This window comes from Oryctolagus cuniculus, chromosome 9, assembly GCF_964237555.1.
Source record: "Oryctolagus cuniculus chromosome 9, mOryCun1.1, whole genome shotgun sequence".
In the NCBI taxonomy this organism is placed as follows: Eukaryota; Metazoa; Chordata; class Mammalia; order Lagomorpha; family Leporidae; genus Oryctolagus; species Oryctolagus cuniculus.
In genome coordinates, this window is record NC_091440.1 from 94,659,576 (window position 1) to 94,676,404 (window position 16,829).

A 16,829-nucleotide genomic window follows, 5' to 3' on the forward strand; every position below is an offset into this window, starting at 1 on the left:
GAATGATTTGGTTTAAATGCTTAGTGTAGAAAAGTCTATAGGCCGGCGCCGCGGCTCACTAGGCTAATCCTCCACCTGCGGCTCTGGCAACCCGGGTTCTAGTCCCAGTCAGAGCGCCAGATTCTGTTCCGGCTGCTCTTCTTCCAGTCCAGCTCTCTGCTGTGGCCCGGAAAGGCAGTGGAGGAGGATGGCCCAAGTGCTTGGACCCTGCACCCACATGGGAGACCAGACCTGGCTCCTGGCTTCAGATCAGCACAGCACGCTGGCCTTGGCAGCCATTTGGGGAGTGAATCAACGGAAGGAAGACCTTTCTCTGTCTCTCTCTCTCTCTCACAATCTAACTCTGCCAGTCAAAAAAAAAAAAAAAAAAGAAGAAGAAAAGAAAAAAAAAGTCTATTATATTAGCTTAGCATATGCAATTACTTGAAGAATTAGAAAGATTGGGAGCACATGAAATTATTCAGCTCCCACACTACTGCACAACAGGCGCCTGGGGCACAGAAAGGCTAACTTCAAATTCCTCTGTCATGGCTATGAGGACAACCATATCCCTCAAGTCTTAGTCCTGGGCTTTTTCCATGGTACCATGTTGCCCCTGTCCTTGGACCTTGGACCACCTGAGTTTTTTGTTTTTTTGTTTTTTTTGTTTTTTTTTTGAGACATGAGTGGCAGTAACAGCAATACCACCTCACCAGTCTAGTTTAAGCATACAAATTGTTGGCTGCAGAGCAAAATAGTCCAGGGCTCACTCAGGCTACAGATACAGCAGGAGTTAGAAGCCTGAACAATGCCATCAGGACTGGTGCCCCCCTCAGTTTCCTGTTGCTAGAACTGAAAGCCACAGAGTGAGTTATTTGTAAAGAACAGACACTTACTGATCCCATGGCTCTGGAGACAGGGAGGTGCAAGGGCCGGCGCCAGCACATGCCCGGCATCTGATGAGGGCCTTGTGCTGCGTCATAGCACAGCAGAGGGCACCATATGGCGACACAGAACAAGTGTACCCGCTCAGGCCTCTCTTCCTCTTCTTATAAAGCCCCACCCCCACGACCTTATCTAACCCTACTATCTCCAAAAGGCTCCACTTCCCAATACCATCAGCATGTCAGGTTAGGGAATAGGTCCCCAGCAGGTGAAATGTAGGGACCCCAGTCATACCACTGTAGCTTGGGTATTTCCAGCTCTACTTGGCTTCATCCTGCAGCTCTGCAGATGAGAAAGTGGGTGCTGTCAGCTTCAAGTCTGCATCCTCCCTGTTCTGACTGCACTTGACAAAGAGCAGGCCCCCCCCCCCTTTTTGGCACAAAATTGTGCCATTGCTTCTCTGACAGGATCAAGTGCCATCTCGCAGAAGTCACCATGGCTGCTGGAAGGTGCTGTTCTGATCACCGGTCCTGACCCAGAGATTCAAGTTTATACCATTTGGAAGACTTGACCAGAAAGTGGACATTAGGATATTGTACTAGAAGGAAGAGAAATCTATGGTATCGATTCAAATAGGAAACATTAGGGCATGCATTTGATATAGCAGTTAAGACCACTTGGGAGGCCCACGTCCCATACTGGAGTTGCCTACATTCAAGTCCCAGCTCCTGTTCTGATTTCAGCCTCCTGCTAATGCCGTACTTGGGTCCCTACCACGAACGTGGGAGGCCCGGATTGGACTGAGTTCGAGGCGTCTTGCTTATACTTGGTCCAGCCCTGGCTGCTGTAGGCATCTGGGGAGTGAACATCAGATGGAGAGATTCTCTCTCTCTCTCTCTCCCTCAAACAAACAAAATGGAAACAAAACAAGAAATGTCCACTATAGTCATGAAGGAAAACTTTCCCTTTGAACCTACTCTCTTAGTAAATCCACCCCTATTCTGCACTTCTAACTATAACTCTGACATCTTGGTCCAGTAGCTACTTCTCTCCTTTGTACCTCATTTTAAAACTTTTAGCGAGGTACACAGTGAAAAAAAGGCTAATGGAATTTTTGCGGCTGGATTCTGGACTTCTTAGGAACTCATGATTCCTTTGATCCTCCAATTATCCCTTCTTGGAATGGGGCTGCCTGCCCTATGCCTGGCCCTTCACTGAATTGTGAAAGCGGGTAGCTTTCATGGTTGCACGCATTCCCAAGTGGAGAGCAATTTTGCTGCAGGAGGAAAATCATACAATAGGTCTCAGTGGCTTAAAGGGCAAGATTTAGGACTTTAAGTTGATGACAGGCAGATGAGATTTTTGGATTTAGAGTTGATGTTGAAATAGTTTAGACTTTTGGGGGGATGTTGGGATAAGGGGAATGTATTTTGCACACGGAAAAGGGAGCGGACACAGGAGGGCAGCTTTGGGGGGCAGGCACGGGGGCAGATGGCTGTGGGTTGAACTGTGCCTCCCAGAAAGATACAGTGAAGTTGTAACCCTCGGTGTCGGTGAATGCGGCCTTTGGGCCTTCGCGGATGTCATCAGGTCCAGCAGCCCAAGCTGGACGGTTGGCTGGCTTGAATGGCAGTGAAGGTCCATGTTAGAGAACATTCGGGAAGCGTCTGCAGCTGACTGGAGCATCTCACCACCCCCAGCTTAACGCTCTCAGTAGTCACGGAGGGGAGCAAACATTTTCTTTTCCACAGAATCTGTTTTAGTAATCTCAGTTTGATAGATTTATTTGAAAGGCAGAATTACAGAGAGAAAGGGGAAAACAGAGAACTCTTCCATTCACTGGCTTACTCCCCAAATGGCCTTGAAGGTTGGTGCTAGGCAAGGCCAAAGCCAGGAGTTGGAGCTCCACCCAGGTCTCCCACGTGAGTAGCAGGAGCCCAAATACCTGGGCCACCTTCCGCTGCTTTCCCAGATGCATTATCAGAGACCTAGAGCGGAAGTGGAGCAGCTGGGACTCGAACCAGCACTCATATGGGATGCCAGCGCTGCAGGAGGGCGCTTAACCCTCTGTGCCACAGGGCCAGCCCCAGTTTTAGATTCAATTTTAGTTTTCCTGTTTCCCCTTTTTTAGGATTAATGGAGTCAAACCATCTCAGCGCATCCTCCCCCGGGGGATTCGGCCGGCCAGTGAAGCAGACGTACAAAGTCTTCTCCATCTTAGGAGCTGAACAAAAGGAAGCCGGTGAAGGTTGTGTCATCGTCCTCATCGGCAAACAAGCCATTGAAGCGCTCTCCTCCGGTCACCTGCATCCACACCTCGTCCCCCAGCTTCAGCTCCAGGACGATGCCACCGGAGGCCTGGTCCTCAGAGCTCATGTAGCCATCCTTGGTGTGCAGTACTTTCACGCCGTTTTTGACCAGGGATACCTGAACGTTGCGGGAGAAGACAGTGATGTGGTAGGTGAAGTAGTAGACCCCAGCGACGTGGCAGGTGAATTTCCCCGTGGCTACGTTGTAATGGTTGAGCTCGTTGTAGAGGATCCTGTCGAACTTGATGGGCACGTCGGAAGCCGGGAACTTGCTCAGCACGGTGAGTCCCACGGTGAAAGCACTTCGGGGCAGGACTGGGGTCTCACCGATTTTCCCTTTTTCTCCTCGCTCCCCCTTCCAGCCCCTTATTCCTCGGACTCCCGGCTCCCCCTGCGGCCCCACAGGGCCTGCTTCTCCTTTGGGGCCAGGCTTGCCTATGGGGCCTACAGGACCAGGTAAGCCATTTGGGCCCAAAGGTCCGGGGTCGCCGGTCAGGCCTTCTGGCCCCCTGGGACCCACATCGCCTTTGTCCCCCTTCTGCCCTTGCAGGCCGGTCTCTCCTTGGAGGCCTGGCTCTCCCATGGGGCCCACAGATCCCTTTGGCCCATGCTTCCCTGGAGGCCCCCGGGAGCCTTGGTCGCCTTTGATCCCTTTTGCTTCGACTTTTCCATCTGCTCCTAAACAGAGGAAGAGAGAATAAAGGGAGGCTTGTGAAACATCTGCTTGAGAACAACCTCCCTTTCTCTGAGCGTACACACGGGGCGTGGTCATGCACCTGCTCAGGACCTGCTCAGGGCTTGCAAATCCACTTACTCACATTTAAAAAATGACAACTCTTGGGATAGGCATTTGGCCTCGTGGTTAAGATACCGGTTAGGATGCCCACGTCCTACATCTGGGTTCAGTTCCTGGGTCTGACTCCAGCTTCCTGTTAATGTTGACCCTGGCAGGCAGCTGGTGATGGCTGACGTCATGGGATCCCTGCCACCCCTGTGGGAGACCTGGATTGCATTCGCAGCTCCCAGCTTCAGCCCCACCTGTTAGAGGCATTTGTGGAGTGAAATCAACAGATGGCAGCTTTGTCTGTCTCTCTTTCCTGGAATTGCTCTGGCCCCCAAATAAAAATAATTTTTGAAAGAGGAAGAAATGACAAGCTATGTACCATCTGAGTGTACCAGGCTGCCTACCAAACAAGGCCAGTCTCTGAGAGTGAGCACTTTGGGGAGCAGGATGAACGGTGACAGGTGCGCTGATTCAGAGCACGGCTAGTGGCTGCTACTCATCCCCAGGGTGTGCCAGCCCCTTATGAGTTCCTCTCTGCCGTGAACACTAGCTGAACTCTTCCGGAGGGCATTCATTGCTCCCCACTGTCCAGCCCCCGCCTGCCTACAGTTACGCTGCGTTACTGATCACACTAGGGGCTTCCCTGCATCTCCACCCAGCCCGGGGAGTGACCAGCATGGATTGTGGTGCCATGCCAGACTCCATCCTGGTGCTCCTCCCAGGCACCTGGCATGTCAGGCCCGCTAATGGGCCTCCACCACCTCTGTCCCTTCTTCTGCAGACTTGGGATAATGACACCCCCTTGTTTGGGGGCCTCCTGTGTTGAGTCCACACACAAGAACAGAGTGCATGAGCAGCACCTGTGCTCACCATTGTCAACATCTCTCTCTCCACCACTCGCCAAACACCAGTGTTCTGTGTCCCTTATGGCCCAATTCAGGAGCCGCCTTCTCTGGGCCATGCTGCCAGGTGCACCGAGCCAAAAGCCAGTCTCACTCCTGAGGACTCAGGGTTCATCAAACGATGGCCCACAGATTACTTCCAGGCTCCGGCCCGTCTGGCAGAGCCCACAAGCTAAGAATGGTTTCCCCCACTTAAATGGTCACAAATAATATTCTGGGATATGTGAGAATTACAGGAAATTGAAATATCAGTCTTCACACAGCCAGCATCACTGGCACACAGCCAGGCTTACAAAGGCAACATCTACAGCTGCCTCTGTCACAGTAGCAGAGCTGAGGAGCAGTGACCGATCCAACAGGGCTTGCAAACCAAAAATGTTTAGCCTCTGGCCCTTTACAGGACAAGTTGGCCAATTCCTGCACTAGTCATGAACTTCCAGAGAGCAAGAGCCGTGCTGGATCGCACTTAATAACTGCTGTGAGATCCTTGATAGCTCAGGACTTGGAGCGGGGCCAAGAAGAAGCCAGCTCTGACCTCGGTCTCCTTTCTCTCCGCTCCTTCCTTCCTTCCCCGGGCTGCCAGGATGTCCTGGTTCTCCTAGGTGGGGAGGAAGAAAACAGAAAATAGTTGACATTTCAATTCCCAGTTTTCTGGCCACTGGACTCCTCCATGAGTGATGCATGCTGGAGAGTCCAGGGGTGGCCCGAGCCCTGCGAGCGCTCCCTGTTCACACCAGGACACTCGGAGAAAGGCAAGCAGAAGCGTGCATCAGGCTGTGGGCCGTGCAGCCGAGGGAGGGAGCCAATCAGCTGGGGACTTGCCCAGCGCTCTGCAGCAGGATGAGAGGGGAGTCCCCGTGTGCTCAGGCCGTGCTGGTGGTCACGGCTGCACTTCCTTCCTGTGACGAGGACAAAGGAAGTGATTTGTACCTCGGAGGCTTTCTGCGCCTTTTCCAGCATTCCCGTGGAGAGTGGACTGGCAGTTCTCAGCCTCCTGCGAAACAGGTGACTTTGGTACCTGAAGCTATCTGGGGCAGAAGGGAGGGCTCTGAAAAGATCTCTTTGGAACCACAGAGCGGTGGCAAAAGCCCCTGATTGTGTTGGCGTTGGGAGAGCCCACGGGAACACCTGTGTGGCTCTGCTGACCATGTGTGGATCTCCCTGGACCCCGAGCTCTTGCTTCGCCTGACAGAGTCGCACAGGAGGCGGCTCTGGCCCTGGTGCTGAAGAGCTCATGACTTTGGGGGAGTCTGACTTCCCCCAAAAGCAGTAGAGCCCCCCATACTTCAGCCCCATGACTGGGTTGTGAGATACGGGGGCAGGCTGAGCCTCTTCCAGGTCCCAGGACAGGATCGACAAGACAGGGGCATCTCCATCACAATCTCTGGCTGCTTGATCTCTTGGCAGCTGGGGAGCCAGTGCGCCCGCAGTCATCCCTAGGTGTGCTTCCTCTTAATCTGTGCATCCCCATAACCTGCACTAGGCCACAGCGGAAGTTTAAAGCTGCCTCTCCTGATCTCATTATGGTTTCCCTGCTTACTTCAAGTTCTTCCTTCTCAAGAGCTGTGGCCTCCAAATGCCCATGAGCACGCAGCCCGAGTAGCAAAGTATAAGAACGCCTCCTAACCCATGGACACGTCTCTGTTTCTAAACTCGGCACAGGTATCGTATCACAGATGCGTTTCTTGTGAAACATACAGATAAACACATTTGAAGGGGATAAGATTAAGGGACTTTTTAGTATGAGCAATGTGATTATCATACTAAGAAATATTATATATATATATATATTTAAAATATAGCATATGTATTTTTATCAAATACAAGGGGGTCTCCATAAAGCTCGTGGAAAATACATATTATGAAAAAGCCATGTGTGAATTTCAAAGTATTTTTGGCACATCAACAAATTCACAGTAACTTGTTAGAACCACAAGCAGTAAGACTTCTGCTTAAGAGGCCGGCGCTGTGGTATAGTGGGTAAAGCCGCCGCCTGCAGTGCTGGCATCCCATATGGGCACTGGTTCGAGTCCCAGCTGCTCCACTTCCGATCCAGCTCTCTGCTGTGGCCTGGGAAAGCAGTAGAAGATGGCCCAAGTGCTTGGGCCCCTGCACCCATGTGGGAGACCTGGAAGAAGCTCCTGGCTCCTGGCTTCAGAGCAGCTCAGCTCCAGCCATCGTGGTCATTTGGGGAGTGAACCAGTGCATGGACGACCTCTCTCTCTGTCTCTCCCTCTCAAATAAATAAATAAAATATTAAAAAAAGAGAAGAATAGCTTTAAAAAGATGGCGGAGGAGGGGGAGGCAGGAGGCGGCAGTGGTGCAGTCAGAGCCAAGGTGGACCAGTCCGGAGCAAAGGCTGTGGCAACAGGCCCTGGGGATGCTCGAGCATTTCGCTTGATGACTTTCTGGAGCGCCAGGACCAGCCGCGTTTGTTTAGTATGAGTGTTTTGAGCAGGTCAGGCAGCCGAAGCTTTCCCAGAAAAACCCGCAGGACGCTTCCCCAGTGAGTCCCTGTCCAGCGGGACGATGGCCCCTCCGTCCTGGCCAAACAAGGGCGATTTTGTGAGGGCGCTGAGGGGAACTCACCAGGCATCCGCCTCCCATTCTGATTTCAGCTCATGTGGCCAAAGATCCATCCTACCTGTTGCCTGGAGCAGGAAGAGCTATGACATAGATATTGCTGCTCCTCCATATCCACAGGGGACTGGTCCCAGGACCTCCTGGGACACCCAAATCTGCAAATGGTCGACACCCTTGTATAAAACTGGTGTAGTCTTTGGATAGGACCTGTGTACATTCTGGCATGGATATTTTATTTTTAATTTTTAAAAGATTTATTTATTTATTTAAAAACAAGAGTTTTATATAGAGAGAGAGAGGGAGAGACAGACAGAGATCTTCTATCCCCTGGTTCACTCTTCAAATGGCTACAACAGCCAGGGCTAGGGGTCAGGCTGAAGGCTTCAAGTTCGCCCATGTGAGTGCAGAGGGCCCAAGCAGTTGGGCCCTCTTCCACTGTTTTCCCAGGCACATCAGCGGGGAGCTAGATTGGAAGTGGAGCAGCCAGGACACAAACCAGTGCCCATGTGGGATGCCAGTGCCATAGACAACAGCTTAACCCACTACACCACAATGCTGGCCCCTCTCCTGTAGACTGTAAATAATCCCTACATGACTTATAACACCTACTCCAATGTAAATGCTAGGTAAATAGTTGTTATGTCATAATGTTTAGGGAATAAAGACAAGAAAAAATGTTTAGATATTTAGTACAAAAGCTATTTTTCCCCAAATATTTTTAGTCTGTGTTTAGCCACTGTGGAGAGATGGCTGCACCATGGCGGATGCCTTGTGGTGTCAAAGTGAGGGCTAACAAACAGCTATCCCCACCAGATGAGAAGGCCCACGAGGGCTGGGTCATGCCAGCCTTGTCCTGAGTCCGCCCCTGTACCGAGCACAAAATCTGACTTACTGGCTGTTGGCCGAGCACATGGGTGGGTGGATGAATGAGAGTGAGTGGGTGGGTGGGCCCCGCACCGATGATGAATGCGTTACTGAGATAAAAGTGATGAAGGGTGAGCAGCAGAGCAGTAGAGGCCGCGGCGGGGCGTACCTGCATCCCCTTTGTCACCCTTGGCTCCATCTCGTCCATCTCGTCCAGGCAGTCCGTTGTGACCAGGACTCCCAGGGATGCCAGGGTGTCCTTGCCTGCACGCGTCCTGCGAGCTTACACTCCCCGTGCAGACTCCAGTGACAAGCAGGAGCCACCAGATCCTCATGGTTCAGGTGACCAGGTCTGAACTGGAAGAGGGAGACACAGACTGAAAGCAGGAACCTTGGCCATGGGGGCCGTGGACGCAGCCTCTGCTCCTTGCAGAGGGCAAAGGCTCCACACTCGGTCCAACAAAGACAGAATGGTCAGGGCACACGGTGAGGGTGGACAGTGGGAGTGACCAGCTGCTTATACCCAGGACATTTTCCCGAGGAGATAAGACACCTGACTGGGATCCGACTTCGTGGTGACCGACCAATGAGGAAGCAGAGTTTGAGGCGAGGATAATACTCACCTATGGACTCGTTCACTTTGGGCAACCATTGCTTGGAGCCAGAGAGCAGCTGAAAGCTTACTTACCTCCTACGGTTGCCGGAAAGGCCACATTTGATCACAAGGCACACAAAAGCACTTTCTACATAGCAAACAGAATCACCACGGGATCCACCAATTCCACTTCCAGGGATACACTCAAAACAAACAAACAAACAAACACCAAGGCCCCCTGAGACTCCAACAGAACACCCGTGTTTGCAGCAGCATCACACATAGCAGCCAAAGAGAGGAAATAATCCAGGTGCCCGTCAGTGGATGCCTGGATAAACACAAGGTGTAAATGCCCAGTGGAGTATTTCTCAGCCTTAAAAGAGACAGGAATTCTGACCCATGAGGGCACACAGATGAGCTTTAAGGACCCTGTGCTAAGTGAACTACGCCAGTTACCAAAAGTCAAATATGGAATGATTGCACTTACATGAGATACTCAGAGCAGTCAAATCCATTGACAGAAACTAGAATGATATGTCCCTTGGAAGAAGGGGACATGGCGAGTTGCTTAGTGGGGACATAGATTCAATCAGGGACAATGAAAAAATTCTAGAGATAGACAGTGGTGATTGTTACCTAAAAATAGGAATGTATTTAATGCCACTGAACTGTACACTTAAAATGGTTAAAATGATAAATTTAGAGACCAGCATTGTGGCGTAGGGGATAAAGCCGCCACCTGCCATACCAGCATCCCATAGAGGTGCCGGTTCGAGTCCCAGCTGTTCCACCTCTGATCCAGCTCTCTGCTAATGGCCTGGGAAAAGCAACAGAGGATGTGTGGAGATCCGGATAAAACTCCTGGCTCCTGGCTTTGGCCTGGCTCAATCCTGGCCATTGTGGCCATCTGGGGAGGGAACCAACAGATGGAAGACCTCTCTCTCTCTCTGTTTTTCCCTCTCTCTGATTTTGAAATAAATAAGTAAATCTTTAAAAAAAATTATAAATTCATGCTATTGGTCAGTACCATGGCTCACTTGGTTAATCCTCCACCTGAGGCCGGCGCCGCGGCTCACTAGGCTAATGCTCCGCCTTGTGGCGCTGGCACCCCGGGTTCTAGTCCTGGTCGGGGCACCAGATTCTGTCCCGGTTGCCCCTCTTCCAGGCCAGCTCTCTGCTGTGGCCAGGGAGTGCAATGGAGGATGGCCCAAGTGCTTGGGCCCTGCACCCATGGGAGACCAGGATAAGTACCTGGCTCCTGCCATCGGATCAGTGTGGTGCGCCGGCTGCAGCGCACCGGCTGCAGCGGCCACTGTGGGGTGAACCAACGGCAAAAGGAAGACCTTTCTCTCTGTCTCTCTCTCTCTCTCACTGTCCACTCTGCCTGTCAAAAAAATAAAAAAATAATAATAATAAATAAATAATAAATCCTCCACCTGAGGTGCCAGCACCACGGGTTCTACTCCCGGTCGGGGTGCCAGATTCTCTCCCAGTTGCACCTCTTCCAGTCCAGCTCTCTGCTGTGGCCCGGGAAGGCAGTGGAGGATGGCCCAAGTGCTTGGGTCCCTGAACCCGCATGGGAGACCAGAGGAAGCACCTGACTCCTGGCTTCGGATTGGCGCAGTGCGCTGGCTGTAGCGACCATTTGGGGGGTGAACCAACGGAAGGAAGACCTTTCTCTGTCTCTCTGTCTCTCTCTCTCACTAACTCTGCCTGTCAAAAAAATAAAAAATAAATTTATGCTATGCATATTTTACTATGATTGGATAATATTCTTTGCATTAAAGTCTTCTTTTTCACAATGGGAGGCCATTGTGCACACATACACACAGCTGTACACACACAAGAGGTTACAATCAGGTCTGCGCAGTGGGTTAAGCCACAGCCTGCAATGCTGGCAACCAATATGAGCACCAATTTGAGTCCTGGGTGCTCCACTTCTGATCCAGCTCCCTTCGAATGGCCTGGGAAAAGCAGGGGAAGATGGCCCAAGTGTTTGGACCCCTGCCACCCACATGGGAGACCTGGATAGAGTTCCTGACTTCTGCCTTCAGCCTGGCCCAGCCCCAGCCATGGAAGCAATTTGGGGAGTGAACCATAAGATGGAAGAAAGAGAACTTTATGGTTTGGGAGAAGTACATTAAGTCCTTTCCCCTTTAGCACTGTCTCCTCCCCCTCGTGGTGGCTGATTTGCTTTCTGACCTCATCAGGAGCTAAGATGACACCTGGGAAGGGTCCAAACAAAGGGAATAGCAACATGCAAGCCCCCAGGGGTTAGTGGGACTTCCTGATCTGGCCATGGTTATCCATTAAGACGCCCAGAGCACCATGTCCTGCTCTCTCAGGCTAACCGCCGTGGAAGGAGCTTTGCATTTGTTTGTGTAAATCTGGCTTCTCACCTGACTATTTTTCCTTATTATTGTATTCCCAGTACTTAATATGAGGATCCTTCAAAAAGTTCATGGGAAACTGGAATCAAAAGATGAGATTAGGGGGCTGGCGCTGTGGTGTAGTAGGTTAAGCCTCTGTCTGCAGCTCTGGCATCCCATATGGGCACCGGTTCATGTCCTGGCTGCTCTCCTCCTCCACCTCCTCCTCCTCCTCCTCCCCCCTCCCCCTCCTCCTCCTCCTTCTTTTGACAGGCAGAGTGGACAGTGAGAGAGACAGAGAGAAAAGTCTTCCTTTTTCCATTGGATCACCCCCCAACGGCTGCTACGGCCAGTGCGCTGTGGCTGGTGCACCGCGCCGATCCGAAGCCAGGAGCCAGGTGCTTCTCCTGGTCTCCCACGTGGGTGCAGGGCCCAAGCACTTGGGCCATCCTCCACTGCACTCCCGGGCCACAGCAGAGAGCTGGCCTGGAAGAGGGGCAACTGGGACAGAATCCGGTGCCCCAACCAGGACTAGAACATGGGGTGCCACAGGCGGAGGATTAGCCTAGTGAGCCGCGACGCCGGCTGCTCCACTTCTGATCCAGCTCTCTGCTTATGGCTTGGGAAAGCAGTGGAGGATGGCCCAAGTGTGTGGGCCCCCGCACCCACATGGGAGACCAGGAGGAAGATCCTGGCTTCTGGCTTCGGATCAACCCAGCTCTAGCCATTACAGCCATTTGGGGAGTGAACCAGCGGTTGGAAGATCTTTCTCTCTGTCTGTAACTTACCTCTCAGATACATAAATAAAATCTTTTTTTAAAAAAATGTGGGTGATCCCGTGAAACTGCTTGCCTAGCCCATGCAGTTAGGCCGATTGCTGGCACACAGCGCGAGCTGCAGGCAAATTTCTCCTAGCCCTGCCTTCTGCTGATCAGGGAAACTGCACCCGGGTGTACCTAGGCCCATCAGGAAAGTTACCTATGTGACCTTCAAGCTGATTGGAGAGGCATAGCAGCGCCAATATGAGTTCTATCCTATAAAGTTAGTGCTGCCCTGAATTGGTCACGCCCCTTCTGCCTGCCCTTTAAAAGGTGTGCTTGGTCATTAATAAAGCAGACATGGTCACCAAAACTTGTCTCTGGTGCTTCTTATTGAAGAGTGCCATGTGAAGTTCATGTGAACTGTGCCAAATATGCCTGTTGTGGGGCTGGCATAGCTGCACAGTGGGTTAAGCTGCCACCTGCAATGCTGGCATCCCATAAGAGCCCCAGTTCAAGTCCTGGCTGCTCCACTTCCAATTCAGTTCTCTGCTAATGTGCCTGGGAAAGCAGAGGAAGATGATGATCCAAGTCCTTGGGCCCTTGCCACCCATGTGGGAGATCTGGATGGAGTTCCTGGCTCCTGGCTTCAGCCTGGCCCAGCCCTGACTGTTGCAGCCTTTTGGGAGAGTGAGCCAGAATATGGAAGGTCTCTATACCTCGCGGTCTCTTCCCTTCTCTGTCACTCTTTCAAATAAATCAATCTTTTTTTTTTTTTTTTTTTTTTTTGACAGGCAGAGTGGACAGTGAGAGAGAGAGAGAGAGACAGAGAGAGAGAAAGGTCTTCCTTTGCCGTTGGTTCACCCCCCAGTGGCCTCCGCTGCCGTTGTGCTGCGGCCAGCGCACTGCGCTGATCCAAAGGCAGGAGCCAGGTGCCTCTCCTGGTCTCCCATGGGGTGCAGGGCCCAAACACTTGGGCCATCCTCCACTGCACTCCTTGGCCACAGCAGAGAGCTGGCCTGGAAGAGGGGCAACCGGGACAGAATCTGGCGCCCCGACCAGGACTAGAACCCGGGGTGCCAGCGCTGCAGGTGGAGGATTAGCCTATTGAGCCGTGGCGCTGGCCACAAATAAATAAATCTTTAAAATAATATGTATGCTGTGCTGAATTTTAAAAGTTGTCTAAGATGCATGTCATGAATGTACTTCTTAAGAGATTCATGTTGACAAAAACTAGAAGCAAATAGTTTCAGATGAGCACAGTCGCTTTAGGATGTTGAGATGGGGGAACTTTTCCTTCTTAACAAATGCCATTCTTGGGCTGGTGCCATGGCTCTGCCTGCGGCCCCAGCATCCCATATGGGCGCCGGGTTCTAGTCCTGGCTGCTCCTCTTCCAGTCCAGCTCTCTGCCGTGGCCCAGGAGGGCAGTGGAGAATGGCCCAAGTGCTTGGGCCCCTTCACCTTCCTGGGAGACCAGGAAGAGGCACCTGGCTCCTGGCTTTGGACCAGTGCAGCGCTGGCTGTAGCGGCCATCTGGGGAGTGAACCAATGGAAGGAAGACCTTTCTCTGTCTCTCTCTCTCACTGTCTATAACTCTACCTGTCAAATAAATAAAAAACAAAAATGCCATTCTCACAGTACTGATAAACACATTTCCAGATACATATTTTTGAACCTGCCTGATGGTCATCCAAAGGATGACATCGCCATCTCATGGGGACCTCTAAGTATCACAGGGTGCAGTGTAATGCGAAGAGCATTTTAGGAAAAGGAAATGCAGATGTTTCCCTCTGAAGCCACAACCTCACTCTGTTTCCAGAAACGGAGTTGAATCTCCTTAGAGACAAATTCCATGAGCAATCTACACCTGTCTCCTGGAGTTAACTCAGAAATGACCGTGGGAGCCAAATCTGAAGTTCACCACACAACCTCTGTTGAGGACCTTATGAATATTTCCAGCCTTTCAACACGTGCGATACAATTATTCCAGTATTAAAAAGATCACAAGACCATAAGGAGTCGGGTCAGCATAAATTGTTTTGTTCTCCAGCAAAATACGAGGTTACGTAAAAGCAAACACGTCTCCCTTCATCCTTCCTTCACTACTTCTGCATACTTGATAGAGTCTACCTCGCTTGCTCACACTGTGGGTGAGAACACAGATGGGCTTCAGCAAATGGTCCTGATGAACTGAACACACTTCACTTTCCTCAATGACACACAGCTAAGTCCCCATCCTAACGGCATCCTAACCTCTGCTGCGCAGGGTGTGGCCACTCATCACCTCCTCACTCAGCCCAAATGCAGAGGCTGAGGACTCGCTGTGCTTATGACCATTCTGGGACTGTGAGTGCCCCAGACAAGTCAGGGGGAGGGAACAAAGCGGTCACTCTGCTGAGGGCTGAGGTGCACCTGATGCACAGGCGCGGGTCGGGCAGAGGGAGGCAGAGGGAGGCAGGCTGCAAATGTCTTTGGAGTCACTGAGTTTCAGTTCTGAACACAACACGTTCTGACTTGGTTAACACCTTATTTCTGGGTTCTTTCCCTCCTATTTACTGTATTTCTGCTTCACTGTTCCATCTCTCGATAAACGATCACACGTGCCCCGCCTGATTAATTTTCTGTAATTCTCAGCCAAGGATGAGGGTTTCCACTCCAAAATGCTATCTCCCCAAACTAAGATTTTACGCAGACCTGCCAAAACCCAGCTGAGCAATCTCTATCGAGGCTCATTTCCTTGTGCGGAAGATTGGAGAGATAAACTAACACCTCAACCTTCCTCCTTCCTACGTTTGACTGCCATGCCCAGCCCTGGCTGTTGTGGGCATTTGGGGGCGTGAACCAGCAGATGGAAGATCCCTATCTCTCTGACTTTCAAATAAATAAAAGCAACTAAGTATATTCATGAAGCCCAAGCATTTAGTCTAGCAGTTAAATCACTGGTTAAGACATTGTCCTCCACATTAGAGTGCCTGGATGGATTCCTGACTCTGCCTTCCTACTCCAGATTGTGGGAGGCAACAGGTGACAGCTCAAGTGGTTGGGTGCCTGCTGCCCATGTGGGAGACCTGGATTGAGTTCCCAGCTCCTAGCTCCCAGCTATAGCTTGGCCCAGCCCTGGACGTTGCTGGCGTTTGGGGAATGAACCAACCAATAACAGCTCTTTGTCTCTCAAATAAATAATCTGCCCAAAAAGTTCATGAAAAACTAGTATTGTGAAAGAACTCTACATGGACTTCAAAACTCTTGGCAATAAACATCTTTTTTCTATGAACTTTTCTGAAGTCTCCCTGTATATTTTCTTCTATTGATACATTGGACACTTTTTCTGTAAATCAGAAGAAGTATTTGTTAAAGTACACCGTGTAAATTAATATAGCCATAAACATCAAAGTGGGTACCTTGAAAACTGTGCAAAATGACCTGTAGGTTATTTTCTAGACGCTTCTCCAGGAAGCTCTCTAGAAAGGTTCTTCTTTCTATGCTTTCATTCCTCCTCCTGGCCAGCCTGCAGATTCCGCAAAACAAATCTCAAAATCAGCTTCCTCCTCAGGAATGAATGGTTGGAACCAGCTCAGTTACCATTTTCCTCTCCCAAACTGCAGAAATCGATTTCACAAATCATTAAGCAGGATTCTCACTCACTGCTAAGCTAAGTGCTGTTTTAGGAGTCAGATCCCTTCCATGGAATGTAAAGTCTTCGCTTAACACACCTACCTGATCCCCAGGGCTGCAGGCTGGACCCAGGTGTAGTGCGGACCAGGAATCCAGGGCAAACTGAAGAAGTACAGCCTTCCCGCCACACCAAGTCCCTAGTGGCTCTGTGTGCAAAACAGCAGGAAGGGGAGGGACGGGGGCAGGGCTGCAGAACTCACAGCCACACGTGCGTCAGGAGCATCTCCTCCCAGAACCCTTCATTTTTTGGTTTGTTGTGGTCCCTGTTCATCAAAGGAGGGAACTGCAGGTGTTCTTTTGAGTGGCGTCTGGAGGTGGGACTCCCTGCGCCTCTCAGCTGTGGAGCAGCAGGACACCAGACTGGATGTTGGCCCAGTAGGCTCTGTCCCCTAACTGGGGTGTTTAGACTTGCGTGTGGCACGTGTGCAGGTGAGGACAGAGGGCCCACTCCACCCTGGTGTCACCATGCTTCCAGCGCCCTGCAGGCACGCTCCTGGGTGTCTCTCAACTGAAACTTGAAACCCAGCTTCAAGAGGCCGAAGGTCCCCAACGTGGCATCTCAGGGGCGTGAGGAGGACTGAGCCCAGCTGTAGAAGGCACACGGGTAACAGGGATGGCAGGCCGCCTCTCTGGCTCCCCTCACAGCGCCTCCACTCCCTCACCAGGAGGTCCAAGGGCACGACAAGGTCTCTTCCCATCGTGGTGGGGACGGGAGGCTCCACCTCCCAACCATCTTCACCTGCTCATTGAAGACTGTGGCCCCAGCCTCCATGCACCCCTATCTTCCCCCACCCCAAAGGCCCCCACATCTTCACTGCCACCTGCAGGCTCCCCAGTGGACAAAGCTGGTCCCAGCAGCCTGGATCCTGCCGTTGCAGAAGGAAATGCCCCACACCCCACCTGGCTGCAGGGCCCCGTCCTCACCATCGTGGGCTCCCACTTCAAACCCAGCCACATTGAGACCCCGAGTCTCTGCAGGGCCTTGCCTAGCTCTGCCAGTCCCATGGGGTCATCCGTGCCCCCATGCCCAGCAAACCAGGGCCTCCCTGTCTGCACGCTCTGCACAGCTGTGACACACCTCCAGCCCTGTCCAGTTAGTGAATTTCACTCCCTCTCTGTGCTGTT

The 16,829-nt window shown here is 51.6% G+C and overlaps 1 protein-coding gene across 2 annotated transcripts; it reads right to left on the bottom strand.

The window, feature by feature from the left end:
* Nucleotides 1-2,621: 2,621 nt before the first annotated feature.
* C1QTNF9 (C1q and TNF related 9) lies at nt 2,622-16,408 on the bottom strand. Of its 2 annotated transcripts, XM_002712796.5 has the most exons (4): nt 15,747-16,263; nt 8,476-8,663; nt 5,395-5,457; nt 2,622-3,851 (listed from the first exon to the last, which is right to left on the bottom strand). In XM_002712796.5, the coding sequence occupies exons 2-4, from the start codon at nt 8,639-8,641 to the stop codon at nt 3,082-3,084; spliced, it is 999 nt and encodes a 332-aa protein (XP_002712842.2). In that variant the 5' UTR covers nt 8,642-8,663; nt 15,747-16,263; the 3' UTR covers nt 2,622-3,081. The 2 variants fall into 2 exon arrangements, with proteins under 2 accessions (XP_002712842.2, XP_051706674.1); XM_051850714.2 differs by lacking the exon at nt 5,395-5,457 and having other exon boundaries at nt 15,747-16,408.
* Nucleotides 16,409-16,829: the final 421 nt, after the last annotated feature.

Bases quoted from the DNA above. Each gene is read 5' to 3' on its own strand.
- C1QTNF9 (XM_002712796.5), bottom strand. From the start codon at position 8,641: ATGAGGATCTGGTGGCTCCTGCTTGTCACTGGAGTCTGCACGGGGAGT. The intron at 5,458-8,475 runs GTACGCCCCGCC...CTCCCCACCTAG, and splicing joins GGGTGACAAAGGGGATGCAG to GAGAACCAGGACATCCTGGC. The intron at 3,852-5,394 runs GTCAGAGCTGGC...TCCTCTGTTTAG, and splicing joins CGGAGAGAAAGGAGACCGAG to GAGCAGATGGAAAAGTCGAA.